Source organism: Dermacentor albipictus, chromosome 8 (assembly GCF_038994185.2).
Source record: "Dermacentor albipictus isolate Rhodes 1998 colony chromosome 8, USDA_Dalb.pri_finalv2, whole genome shotgun sequence".
Classification (NCBI taxonomy): domain Eukaryota; kingdom Metazoa; phylum Arthropoda; class Arachnida; order Ixodida; family Ixodidae; genus Dermacentor; species Dermacentor albipictus.
The window spans coordinates 128635330-128648967 of NC_091828.1; the positions used below are offsets into that span (position 1 = coordinate 128635330).

Sequence of the window (13638 nt, forward strand, 5' to 3'; positions counted from 1 at the left end):
CAACAAATCACTTTGGCTAAATTGGTTTTACACGAGTAGTATGTATAAATGAAATGACTGAAACTGCTAAACAAGCTCCATGGCTCGCCTGATGAAAAACATTTTAAAAATTTTACACTGAGCGGTTACATTTGCTTGCAACAGCCAGTGGCACTTGTGTGTAAGTGACAAAACGAGTACTCAGAATTATGCCTCCAATCTCTGTAGACAAAGCGGAAAACTCGTGCAGCTGCACGCTATTTAATGGAAGAGAGACAGGCTAAGAGCAGAGGCTTGTGAGGTTTTTTTTTACCATTTACTTCAATGAAAAAGGGTAACACATGGCTTTTGATGTTAAAAGCAGGCTAAACATCTTATCAACAATAAAAATCTGAATGTATTCACAAATTTACACATTATCCCAGAAAGTGTCCCAATTTATAATGTTTTCTGTTCTCCCTTTGCCCAACTTTAAGTTAGGTTTCTGTCCTGTATATCCCAGCTCTATTTGTATTTAACACCTTATGGTATTGGTGTCCTCCCTCCCCTCCCCAGTTCTAAGCTATATTATGAATCAGCGCAACAGTTGTAACTCCTCTAGCAAATTGTGCAAATGACTGAGTCATATTCTGTGACATAAAAATCCTCGTGATAGTATTAGTCCAATGAAACCTCAGAACTATTTCTAGCTGGCGTAAACGGGTAACAATTCTAACACCAGGTAATGTAACATCATGACAACTACAGACTCATCTAATAATTCTAGAACTTCTGGCTACAAAATCATTCACTCAGCATATAAATCGCTTACGTCATAAGTAATGCAGGTTACGCTATTGAATATGTATGTAGAAAGTGCATTATGGGGCTTAAGTTAACACTGTACCCGACACCAATTTGACCTAAGCTAAAATATAGCCCCGAGACATTGCTTGTTCTACCACTGTTAGGCTCTGAAATATGGGACTCCACACAGCACACAGAAATAGTAAACTTAGGTTGGAATAACGTTAAGGTTTTATTACTTTCTGAACTTCAACAATGGTCCCAGCAGCACTCTACCTTGTTATTAGCGAGATTGGCATACTATGCGCTCTGAATAATAAAAGTGAAATAGAATCAAGCAACACAAACTATATCATTATATAGGCCCTGGAAGCAGTTCAAAGCTGTTCTGTTTACCACCTATTTTTCTAACTGCTGTTGCACTGCTAGCATTTCTTTAAATGAAGTAAAACATTGGCATTCTCAAATTAGAAGTCTCGGCAAAAATCCTTCTTGTTTACCTATATATCTGCATATGTATCCCTAAGGCATGGACATATATTGCAACCATGTTATTTATTGTTATGTGCAGATCACATCTACAGAATTCATGTTTCCTGCGGTTTGGGCAAATTAAAGCTCTGTTTTCTTTTTACTGACAACTACAGAACAGAACCAACATCCCACATCAACTGCCTGAATTGAAAAAAATAAATGTAATTTTGAAGACGGCTGTCGTGAGCCTCTTTTTGAAGCAGTCTGCACCACTTATTTCTTGCTTGTTCTTTTTTTTGTGCATATATCTTCGTTTTTGTAGTAACTATTGTTCCCACCGCTCTGTATGAGAGGTTGTTTTTTTCAGTTTGTCAGTCAGTCGTGCTTGGCTTCGCGACATTGCGCTATTTGGTCGATTTGAAGCAAAATATGAAGTTTGCGTTGCAGTCGTTTTCATGCACATTTTGCGTTCTATCTGCACAAACGACTTGCTATGATGTATCTCAGTTTGTCGTGGCTGCCTTCACTTCAAACGTTATTCGCGATGTCATTGATGCAATGAGCTGTTGGACGATTTGAAGCAACCACAAGCAGCCGTTTTTGAAGCCCAGACAGCAGCAGTATTTCACCGGCAGGCACTTACCTGACCTTGCTTCTGAGCTGTAACTAGAGTCACTCCGAGTTTCCAAGATGCTTTCCGCAAATGAGAGCTGCCGTGCTATGGTGTCATCGGTAGCACTGGAATCCGATTCACGGGAACCGAACATGTTGTCTAAATCACGCAATGCGCGCAACACGCGACTGTTATCGCGTCTGGCTGACATGGTTAAGCCACGCTACACCGTGAACAAAGTCATGCAAATATAAATAAAATACTTCGGCAACACACAGTGACAATTCAACATCACAATATCACACAGCACCGCTGAAACCGGCGCGACATTACCATAGATTACAAACCAACTACCGGTGCCCACCAACTCGCAAGTTCCGCAGACTGTCACGCAGCCACTGTACCGGCGCCAAGAGCTGTGAATGATGATGATATCTTGGTAAGCTTACTTGTTAAGACCATGGAGCCCATGACGTAATTTGCTGCTGCTCATCACAAAAGCATGGCTTTGGAGAACCAGTTTTGTCACTCAGATGGTCCAGTCACTGCAAGGTAAACATACCTGGTAGCGAAGCTAGTGAAGCTTATATAGAAGCCCATACTACTAATAATAAATAATGCGACGCCATATTCGTTCAAAACAGAAGTGACGTAATTTTGTTCTCAAAGGCGCGCAATTTGTTTTGGTGGACAGCCAGAGCTATATATTAAATTAGCGTTTCGAGCTTTCAGCGTGGAAAGTGATGAAGCAAGATGTCAGCCGTACTGGTGTCGAAATCATACCCCTTTCGTTGAAGACCTACAAAAGCTTTGTCTGTAGAGTATGGTAGAGTGCTGGGGGGTATTCAGTAAATATCAATTTCATTTGCTGCTGAATTTGTGATTGGCTAGGCTGGGGTATGTGTCAGGAGAGGACATGCGCCCCCAGCCAGTCAGCACATCAGAAGCAGACCAAATGGACATGTTCATTAGGTGGACACTTACAGAACCTCCCCACCCCCTCCCTCCCTCGGTCCCATAGTCGGTTGCCGAGCCCACCGGCCAGCGCAACTGCACGAAAACAGCTAAAATAAACAATTATCTGGTGGTCGTAACTCACTACTGCTGACTGAACAGGTTATGCAACGATGAAACTAGCCGCACCACCAAATTCAAATGTCGACAAGCAAAACAACACGTTTGAGGGGGGCGTATTGTAACTGGTGAACTTCACGAGCGTGCCTTCCTGCACACTTCAAGAGCTACATTGAATTGCAAATGATAGCGGCGTCAACGCCCTCTCTTATGGTGGGTGCTGAAAAAAAGGTATTTTCATAAGAATAGCATATATCGTTGTCGTTCTTTTTTCTTTTCTAACCACGTGTATATAAAATTGACTAGGAATTTTATTTTTTCCTTTCCCTATGTTTTTTCCCTTCTCACATGGTCGCGCTTCAATCTTTTCTCCCGTATGGATGGATGGATGGATGGATGGATGGCGGCTATACCCTTTGTAACGGGCGGCGGCTGGCGCCACCTAGCCTTTTGCTCCCCCTCCTATTTTATTATTATTCTTCTTTTCCCTTTCTTTATATCCTCTTTTTCTCAACCTAGTTTTCACTCCCCTCCTCCCCCCAAGATAACTATCTAAAACAGTAGAGGAAACATTATGTCCCCGATTTATGGTATTATCTATCCCTTGACTTCCTCCCCCAATCCTCTAGCCTCCCCTTCGTTACTGCCACTCTTTTCTCGTCTATTTGCCCTCGTTCCCCGGGAAAACCTAATGCCCCTTCCATATCTGCCACTGTTCCTTCTGCCAGGGTCGGGAGAAGGCCTGTGCATCTCAGCACTATATGCTCAGTGGTCTCCATTTCGGCTCCGCAAGCTGTGCACCGAAGGTCTACGTCTTCAAATTTAGCCCTATATGTTTTCGTTCTCAAAACCCCCGTCTTAGCCTCGAATAATAGTGAGCTGCCCCGCGAGTTATCAAATCAGAGCTCTCTCTTAATCTCCTGTTTTTGTGACCTATACATTGATAGCGATGGCTTTCCGAGCATTCTTTCTTCCCACATTTTTCTTTCCGTCTCCTTCACCTCCTTTCCCACATTAGAACCATTTTGGACCCCCTCCCTCGGCTGTAGGTATCTATTCCTCAGCTTCCTCGTTCTGAGTGTTCACTTTGTGTTCAAACTTTTCATGTACAGATATTTGTACACTTTTCCTGCCCACCTTTCTTCCTCCAGTGCTGGGAGTCTCTGTTCAAATTTTAGTTTACTTATTGCCTCTCTACCTTCGAATGACGTCCATACCATGTCCCCCTGCACTTCCTCATTAGGGGTGTTCCCATGTGCTCCTAAGGCCAACCTGCCTACACTTCTCTGTCTCGTTTCCATGCATGCCTGAACTTCCGATTTCATGCACAGTACTGAATTTCCGAATGTGAGGCCAGGTACCATAACCCCTTTCCATACGCCCCTAACCACCTCGTACCTATTATAGTTCCAAAGTGACTTGTGTTTCATTACAGCTGAGTTCCTTTTCACTTTTTCAATCGTAGTTTTTTTTCCTGTTCTTCCAAGTACTTTTTGCCCTCGTTTAGCCATATGCCCAAATACTTGTATTTTTCAACATGATCAATCTTAGTGCTTTGTATTTCCAATGGTTCCCCCCTTTCTTCATTGTATACTATTATCCCAGACTTCTCTCTACTGAATTGCAGTTCCAATTTTTCTCCCTCCTCTCCACATATGCTCATTAGTTCCTGTAGCTCTACTCGGGTGTCAGCAAGCAGTACAATATCATCTGCATACATCAGTCCGGCTAGTACTTGAGCTACCTTCTGCCCTTCCAGTATATAGCTTATGTCAGTTCCTATTGTGCTCTGTTCTAGTCTCTTTTCCATTTGGCTCATGTAGATCATAAAAAGCAGAGGTGACAATGGACAGCCCTACCTGAGACCTCTTATTTTAGCTGGCTTTGTAGTTTCCCCCTCCCATGTTATCTCTACCTCATTATCTGTATAAACTTGTTGTAGGAACTCAATCATCTTTCTCTCTAGACCATATTCCCTCAACTGGCTCCATAACTTTTCTCGGTTTACATTATCATAAGTTCCTCTAATGTCTAAAAAGGCTATCCATAGCGTTTTCTGCCTGGCTGTCGCTATCTCTATGCACTGTGTTAAAACAAATAAATTATCATCTAGCCTTCTGTTCCTTCTAAATCCATTCTGCAGTTCTCCCAAGATCTCTTCACGTTCTGCCCATTCCTCCATTCTCTCCTTCACCATCTGCATTGCTACTCTGTATATGACTGATGTGATAGTTATTGGCCTGTAGGATTTAATGTTGTCCTTGCTTCCCTTACCTTTGTAAACTAATATCATTCTGCTTGATTTCCAGTCCAGTGGAACACCTCCCCCTACTACTATTTGTTCAATAAGTTGTCGTAATTTAAATTTACTTTTCTGGCCTAATATGCTTATCAATTTCATAGGTATGCCGTCAGGTCCTGTCGCTGTTCCTGTCGCTGTTAACCACCCTTGCTGATGTCGGTGACAATTCGTACTGAACCACTTTTCGCCCGAAGCTTCACGGCATATTTGGATCGACCTTGGTCTCTGAATGTACGATTTCGCTTACCTATGGTACAATCCCGCTTAAAGTCTGGTATTAGAGTCATGACAGAGTCACATATAAACAACAAAATTTCAGACCCCAGTGAGTCTAGGCAGCGGAGGCGATGCTCTATTGGCGGCGAGGAGTTACGGAGTCGCCATCTATCGGAAGCGCCTCGCTGGCGTAGTATGAGGGATCACGTGGCGCGCTCCTCATAGGTTTTGCTGTCAGCGCTCACTGAAAACACCACGCGCGAGCTCTCCCGGATATTTCTGTAAGTACTTTTGAAACGAGAGAGATTTTTTACTGTCTAAATAATAATCTTGGGCAAACTGAAAGCACAGAATCGTTTACAGACGCTATGTCTCTTTACCGAATACGTACAGTGAACGCCACTGCGCGCGGTCGCCGCGATGGAGTCTCCCGAACCGGCTTCTTGCGTGAAAGGTAGGCAAACGCTGAGAGCAGAGTATGTGAAATATGTCCTTATAGTGTTTGTATAACTAAATGGAGCCTAATAGAATGAAGCCTCAATGCAGCGATCGCACAGATTCGCAGCGACCGACTGCGCGTCTGCATGCTTGTCCGCGTACTGTTTTGCTTTCATCGCGTGCGCGTTTTCGCACCGTGCCAAGAGCTTTAGGCCGCAGAATATGAGCACTTGACAGTATACAAGCAACCGTTGTTGCGTGGGCGCTATCAGAGCTATTCAAAAATAATTTCATTGTAGAGGCTTCGACGCCTACGAGGGTCTGTGATGTGCCGTCGCGACGATTCAATGTATTTTTCTTCTAAATTCTTGGACGTTTCAATATTACTTCTCGAGTTGCGCCACACTGTATGTTTATCGGCGTTCTCAGCGTGCGATTTCCCGCTGCTTCTTTTTTGGTAATCCAGTGCATTAATCCATAACACAAACATGGCCATATGCCATGCTTTTTTTAATGTGCTTCTTTCCACTCCCTTTCCACTCCAGTGAACTTGATAGTATCTATAGCATTGACAAGTTCATAGACCAAACCGTCATGACATTAGTTGGGCAGCGGACTCGGGCGAGCGTCTCAGTGCGCGTTTTCCGAACATCGCATACCCGGCGGCGTAGCAGAAATCTTTCTCGCGTCTGTGCTTGCTGCATACCCGAGTTGTAGCCGATGACCGTTTGCCGGTTTTATGTTTCGCGAGCCAAGCTTCACGCAGCTTCTTGTCCTGCGGCTACGTGTGAACAAGGCTGACACCGGGCTCCGTTGCGTAAGTCCGGCACCGAGCAGTAGCCTACCATGTTGCGCGCCTTCAAAGGCAGCCACTACCTATTGAAGTGCTTTCAAGCGTTGTGAAGGAGACACTCGAAGCGGGAAAATCTCGCCACTAAATGAGGACCACAGCGTACGAGGGAATTTAAACTCTCGTTTTCAGCTCGCTTCGGCGCTCCCGAAGCAGCCGACGCGGCCGCTATGTCCACGTGATCCCTAATAGCATGTCACGCCGACCGTGGCGCCAGCTTTTCCAGTGGTGGAGCTCGAGGCCAATAGGTGGTAGCTCGTTAAGATAGTTCCACTACTCTCGACTAGTCGCGCTTTTCCTGATCTTATTAACGGTTCGGAAAGCGAACGTTCGCTTTCCATAGCGTGATTGGTCATAATCACAAGAGGGCATGCAAACGAATTGCACCGATAGAGTAAAGGACCGTGCAAAGAGCGATAGAACGAAGAATGTTAGGCGTAACGCTAAGAGACAGGAAGAGAGCGGTGTGGATCAAAGAGAAAACGGGGATAGCCGATATTGTAAGTGTTATTAAGAGAAAAAAATGGAGCTGGGTAGGCCATCTAAAGGGTAAACTCCATGAGCGCGATTTTGTGCGCGACGGCTTCGAGCGACGGATCGGGCCGTCGCTTGAACAGATCGCTCTGTCTTGTCGCGCGATCGCTCGGTTCTGCAAATCTAGAATTCGTCGCTCGTCGCCCGGAAGTGCTATGAGCGACTAGCCAATAGTAGGCAGCCGGAACAGGATGTACATTAGTGACGTACTACCGGGTTGCGCACGTGCGCGCTTCTCAGTATACAAACGGAACGAGCAAACTACCAAATTTTGATAAGTAAACAAAATAATCCCATTGTAAGACCTTCAGAAATACTTTATGCTGTTTTGTACAGACAAACAAATCAACATAAATAATTATAGCAAGTGCCACGCCAGGGCCAGGTTTGGCGCTAACTTGATCCCCCAATACCGGCAACAATGAAGAGCTGTCGCGCGATGCGGTCGCTCGCTTGGAGTTCTGGGCCTCTGGGCGACGAGCGAACGCGACAGCCATCTCCATCGCGTCGCTTGTCGCTGTCACGCAAAAAATCGCTTGCATGGGGTTTATACTTAATGCGTAGGTTAGATAACCGGTCCATTAGGGTTGCGGAATGGGTGCCAAGAGAAGGGAAGCGCAGTCGAAGATCGCAGGGGACTAGGTGGAATTAAGAAATTCGCAGGCGCTGTTGGAATCGGCTGGCACAGGACAGCGGTAATTGGAGATCGCAGGGAGAGGCCTTCGTCCTGCAGTGGACATGAAATAAGCTGATGATGATGATCAAGAAGCAGGAGAAGGAGAAGTATAAACATTGATCGCTGAGCAGCTTTAAGATTCTGATAGAGTGATGGAAGTTGAGAGTTCACAGAAAGTTTAGCAGAAAGTTTTTTATGAAACCTAAGACGTTTTTGTGCACTCGGAGGTACTGCTGTGGTCACCTACGTGCTCTGTGCAACGTCAGGCCGAGAAAAAAGGCGCCAGCTTTGCAAGTTTCCTAAAAACGAGCGAAGCGGTTTTTAGGAAACACCGCGGTTCTCATTCTTCTTTTGTCATAAAAAGAAAATATCATGTCAAGAAATGTCTTGGAAAATATAACCTTTCAATCATTTTTGTTGCATTAGAAGATTTGTAATACTTACCGTTAAGCCAGCGGGAAGAAAGTCAGAGCCTATTGTTTCTATTACAAACTTTGGTCAAGCGTGCCCCGGGCACATGCCATACTTGTAAAGGGCAGCAGCGACAATCACGGGCGAGAGGCGAGGAAGAGAAAGTGGCGCCGCTGCTGCGGGCCGGTTGCGCCATGGCTCCGCAGCCGTACCCGGACGTGTTCGGCGAGAGCCGCTACTACATCACCAGCGAGCACATGAAGGCCTTCCGGGCGCGGCTGTTCAGCGAGTCACGCAGCAGGGAGACGGCCGCCTACCACCCGAGCGACCGGCGGCGCATCATGGACAGCGACGAGTACTGCTGGCGCTTCATCGTCCACAACCGCCTCGACCTGGAGCGCGCCGTGCGCATGGCCGACGCGGCGCTCAAGTGGCGCGCCCAGACGCGGCTGCACGAGCTGACCGAGTCGAGCCTGCCGAGCGCGTGCCTGCAGGCCGGCTTCGTGCACCCCTTCAACGTGGACCGCTACGGGAACCACGTGCTTCTGTTGCGACCCGCCAACATCCGCAACCTTCCGCTGACCGACGTGCGTCGCGTGCTCGTGTTCTTCGTGGAGACCCTGCTGCGGCGACAGAACGCCTCTCGCATCACGCTGCTCGTGGACTGTGTTGGCGGCGACCGGCACCAGGTTAAGTCTTGCCCAAGGTGCTCGCCTCAGGCTGGCGGGAAGCACCACTGGCATACATTGAAACGCGAATAGGAAATTGCTTATCAGAACGCATGTTACGGCGTAACTACATGGAAGTGCGACGTGCGTGCAATATCTCCCTGTAGCTGGTTTCTAAGCATAGAGTATATTCCCAAGAGTATGCTTTATAGTCTGAATTAAAACGCTGTTAACAACTCGTTTATAGTGTATAGTTTCGGAATTGTTCGCGTATCAATGTATGGTGACAATCTGTTGTTCAGGTCACGTCGACCAACGCGTTTACCGTGGTAACGTCAGCCTTTGAACTTGTTGTGGGATAATCTCGAATTCGGATTAGCGATATAATGAATGACAGAAAAAGGTCCACACAACACTCTGCGTCTTTCTTTCTTTGTTATGTATTGCGCTGTTCAAAGCTCAACACATTTATTGTGTGTAAGCGCCGTAGAATCAATGTTCCCCGTCCCTCCCAATGTTACGTAAATATAAGCTAAGGCGATACATGTTACGCGCAGTTGGCGTCAAAAGTCTGTTTTAGATCCCGAATGGCAGGAAGCTTGTTTGTGTCAGCGAGGTAGCAGCTGTAACGGCTGACAAGAGCACAGCCTCGTCATTAGCTGTCTGTGTTACGAGGACGAAGGCGATGCATGATGCTCGTCGAGGGAAGAATGGCGATGAGAAGTGTATGCGCACAGGAATACGACACAGATATGAACTTTAATGAGAGAAATGTATCTAAATACATTTAAGGGTGTCAAAGTGGCACACACCATTCCGGAGGATTTGCTAATAATGGGCACGTACACAGTTGTATACATACCTAGTGGCACAGTTGTGCTTGCACCTTGCAAGTTCAATACAGATGCCAAATTAATTTTGGTTCAACGAAAAACAGGCATGCGTTTTCTGTTACTATTGGGGAAGAAAGCAACAGTCGGGTGCTCGTGAACTAGCACGTATAGAGCGGGCGACACAGCCGCGTGTTTCGTTGTTTCTTTCTCCATCCGAGCTTATGCATCAAGCGGCCCGAATTAGTACTCTGTTGACACATTTTTCAGCTGTACTGCATGCACTCTGCACAAGGCGTGAATTCGTAAATAGAGTGCAAATACAGAGAGCGTCAAACATCAACCTTTTCTTCTTCACCAGCTGGACCTGGGTCGGTACTTGATGGCCTTGTTCCGCTGCTACTACCCTCGCTCGCTTGGCTTCGTTCTGCTGTGGCAGCCCCCACGTTTGCTCCAGGGCATCTGGAAGCTCTGCAAGGGCCTGATGCCCGTCGAAGCCCTGGAGAGAATACGCTTCGTCACGGTCAGGGACATTGGCCGCTACGTGGACCGCGACAAGCTGCCAGTGCGCATGGGGGGCACCGACAACTACCAGTACGCGTACGTGCCCGGCAAGCCGCTAGGAGAGCGGTGTCCCCGGCTCGCTCCTCTGGACCCTGTCAGCTGCCCGACGGCGAGCCTCCACGTCTACGGCATGTTCACGGCCTGACAAGTTGGCGAGGATGTGTGCGCTCCGATCAGTTCCCGATGGAAAAGTGTCGCGCAAGTGTCGTCACGTTTAGGCCAAGTCTAACACACGGGATTTTGTTTTTGGAGCAGTGGCTTTTTTTTTCTCCCTTCAACGTGCCCCGAAGAAACTGTGGCTAGAGACAGACACATGCGCAGTCTTTGGCTCCGCAATTGGAGGAGGGAGTTGTCTAAACCATTTTGTGGGGCCGTGCTGTGCCATCCAGTGCTCGGCCGAAAGCCCCGCGCCCGTGCACCTCGATCCAAAGTGACAGAACAGAGGTACACTGTTGATACCCATATTATTTGTTGATGGCTCGCAGATATTTTATCATTTCTCTCCAAGGTGCTGCAGGAGGAACAAAGCCTTGTTGACGAAGGCGGAAGGTGTCTTCACGTGCGTTTAAATTTTTACTCAGAAACATTGCAGCCTTCAGGACCACAAAGTTTAAAATATGAAAAGTGAAGAATGATAAATTTTGTGACCATTGCTTTCCTTTTTCGCTTGGTAAAGTGTTCAAAGACTTGGCGCAGTGGAGCGACGTGAGAGAGGGCAAGTAGGCGATCTCGCTTCCTACGAACAAAATCTCCCACCGAAATCCGATATAACGTCGTGTTCACTACAGCCAGCTTGTCGGTGGAGCACTACCAAAGGACGATCGAGTGTTACGGGAACCGCACTGTTTAATTAAGAGGAAGCTTTAGCTCTGTTTCAACTCAGACTTTCCTGTTCAAATACATGTAAAACGCATAAATTCTCTCATCAGGCAACCGCTCAACCGGCACTAAATGACATTTGGTGCATTTGAGGGAGAAAGTTACATTATTGGAACTCGAGAAAGCAGAAGTTTGACTTTAGATATCAAATATTTTACAAGAATTTCCCAAATTTGGCAAGTTCCAATAAAATAGCAACGCCTACGAAGTTTACAAATTCGTAACTCTGCACCGAAAGCCAATGCCAGAGTTCTGTAAACTGCCCCTGTAAGAGCAGCTCAAGCAGACAAACGTGATCTATGGATTCAGCTTCGATCGTGAAACTGTTACAACGTTTACGAGGGTGTTGTGGAAATTATGCTCAAACCATAGCAGTATATTTCGAGTGGTGTCTAGTACATGAATTTTGTCCAATTTAGATCAATTATTTGGTTCAGTTTGCCGAATTCAAACTCGTTGCATTCGTTTTCTTTCTGCCTATAGAATTTGAAACTTCATACCATGAGCTTCATGAAATTTTGCAAATCTCGTTTTTTTTAAAATTATACGACGTTTAAATTGAAAATTGATTTCCTCGATATAAACTTTTTTGTTTGATATGCAACAAACCTTATCAAAATCGGTGAAGTGGTTGCTGAGAAAAACGATATCTCCGTTCCCATGTATTTAGATAGGAGCTCCCGAGCTAAAGCACCCTCTAAGGCACAAGTTTCATGCCAATTCAGGAATTTATAGCATGGTTCACCAACAAGCCCAACCTTTCACCTTTCTGAGTCTATATCGGCGATAAATTTATAAAAAAGGAACAGTAAAAGGAAATGATTTTGTTCGTAGAAGCTATGACAGGCAAGGACAAGCAATATACAGGGTGCCCCAGCTAACTATAGCCAGAGTAAAAAAATATACGACTGCCACGTAGCTGGACAGAACCGTTGTTTGCCGTCGCTTGGAGATGAGTTTTTTTCATTCCGCCTAATTAGATAACTCGTATTAATTGATCAACTTATTAAATATTATAACTAGATGAAAAAAAGTCAATGAGAACATTGTAGAGCAACATGAAAAACTCCCGATACAGCTTTTTGTTTCTCAATACGTGCTAAATAAAAGTGCTTTTCCGAGCTTGAAAGAAGCCCACGAATACACGCAAAGTGCCTCGCGCGACCAGTCGCGCGGCAATCTTGCATGCATTTGCGGGCATCTTTCACGCTCGGAAAAACACTTTTATTCAGTACGTATTGAGAAACAAAAAGCTGTATCGGTAGTTTCTCACTCTTTCTACAATTTTCTCGGTGACACTTTTCATCTAGTTATTTTGTTTGAGAAGTTGATTGATTAATTAAGACTAATTACCTTATTAGACGGAATGAAAAAAAAATTTTAGTATCTCCAAGCGACGGCAAACAACGGTTCTGTCCAGCTACGTGGCATTCGCACACTTTTAAACTCTGCCTAAAGTTAGCCGGGACACTGTGTATAACTATGTAGACTTTTACTGAACCCAACAAAGGCGGTAGAGGGACTCGAGTCTGCTTGTCGGGCTGAAGACCCGTCATCGGTTTCGTGCACACAGATGGGGGGCGGGGCGCCAATGGGCCATGCTCCCCCCCCCCCCACCCCTCTTTGCTCTCTGGATTTTCTGGGAAAGGGGCACAAGTCGAGCGTGCATTCGTTAGTTCCATGCCCTTGTGTTTGCCTTCTGCTGAGCAGGGCATTGCGCTGTCTACCAGCTAGCTATGTTTCATTCATGCGGCACTGGTCAAAAGAATGCAGGCTTTTTTTTTTAAATGGGTTGTTTTAAACAGGATGTTTAAGTGCAGATTATTCATTGTTTGGTAGCAACCCTTGTTTTAATGCCTATCCTTGAAAGCACAATAGAACATTTTTGTCAATGTTATTTTTCATTTATAGGAAGTAATAATAATAATAATATTTGGGGTTTTACGTGCCAAAACCACTTTCTGATTATGAGGCACGCCGTAGTGGAGGACTCCGGAAATTTTGACCACCTGGGGTTCTTTAACGTGCACCTAAATCTAAGCACACGGGTGCTTTCGCATTTCGCCCCCATCGAAATGCGGCCGCCGTGGCCGGGAATCGATCCCGCGACCTCGTGCTCAGCAGCCCAACACCATAGCCACTGAGCAACCACGGCGGTTTTCATTTATAGGAAGTGTCATTGCGTCTATTTTAAGCGTCATTGTGCAAAGGATAGTTCTCAGAAGAAATTGCGCATTTATTACTGCGTGACAATCAACAGTTTGTGGATTTTCTTGTGCAAATAGAGAGAACCTTAATATCGTTTCTTTGCATTGTTTTATATTGTAGTTCCCGGAACAGGGAT

General features: G+C 45.8%; 2 protein-coding genes across 12 annotated transcripts in view; one reads left to right on the forward strand and one right to left on the reverse strand.

The window, feature by feature from the left end:
- The window catches only part of LOC135918972 (mitotic spindle assembly checkpoint protein MAD1-like), a 98199-nt gene extending 95115 nt beyond the window's left edge, over positions 1–3084 (reverse strand). For 9 of the 11 annotated variants that reach the window (XR_010569837.1, XR_010569838.1, XR_010569836.1 and 6 more), the window contains exon 1: positions 1883–2260. Coding sequence is in view for 8 of the 11 variants with exons in the window: in XM_065452694.1 (XP_065308766.1) it covers positions 1883–2063 (181 nt within the window). In the remaining 3 variants the exon portion in view is untranslated. Of the gene's footprint in view, positions 1–1882; positions 2261–2301; positions 2398–2951 lie in introns of those variants that run through there. The other 2 variants (XM_065452696.2, XM_065452697.1) reach the window with 2 other exon arrangements.
- Positions 3085–8486: 5402 nt separating this feature from the next.
- On the forward strand, positions 8487–11069 carry LOC135918977 (motile sperm domain-containing protein 2-like). The gene is made up of 2 exons (XM_065452704.1): positions 8487–9042; positions 10213–11069. Exons 1-2 carry the CDS (start codon positions 8548–8550, stop codon positions 10558–10560), a joined length of 843 nt encoding a protein of 280 aa, XP_065308776.1. The 5' UTR covers positions 8487–8547; the 3' UTR covers positions 10561–11069.
- Positions 11070–13638: the final 2569 nt, after the last annotated feature.

Excerpts from the sequence above, each read along its gene's own strand:
- LOC135918977 (XM_065452704.1), top strand. The coding sequence starts at position 8,548 with ATGGCTCCGCAGCCGTACCCGGACGTGTTCGGCGAGAGCCGCTACTAC. Across the intron at positions 9,043-10,212 it reads TTGGCGGCGACCGGCACCAG|CTGGACCTGGGTCGGTACTT; the intron begins GTTAAGTCTTGC and ends CTTCTTCACCAG.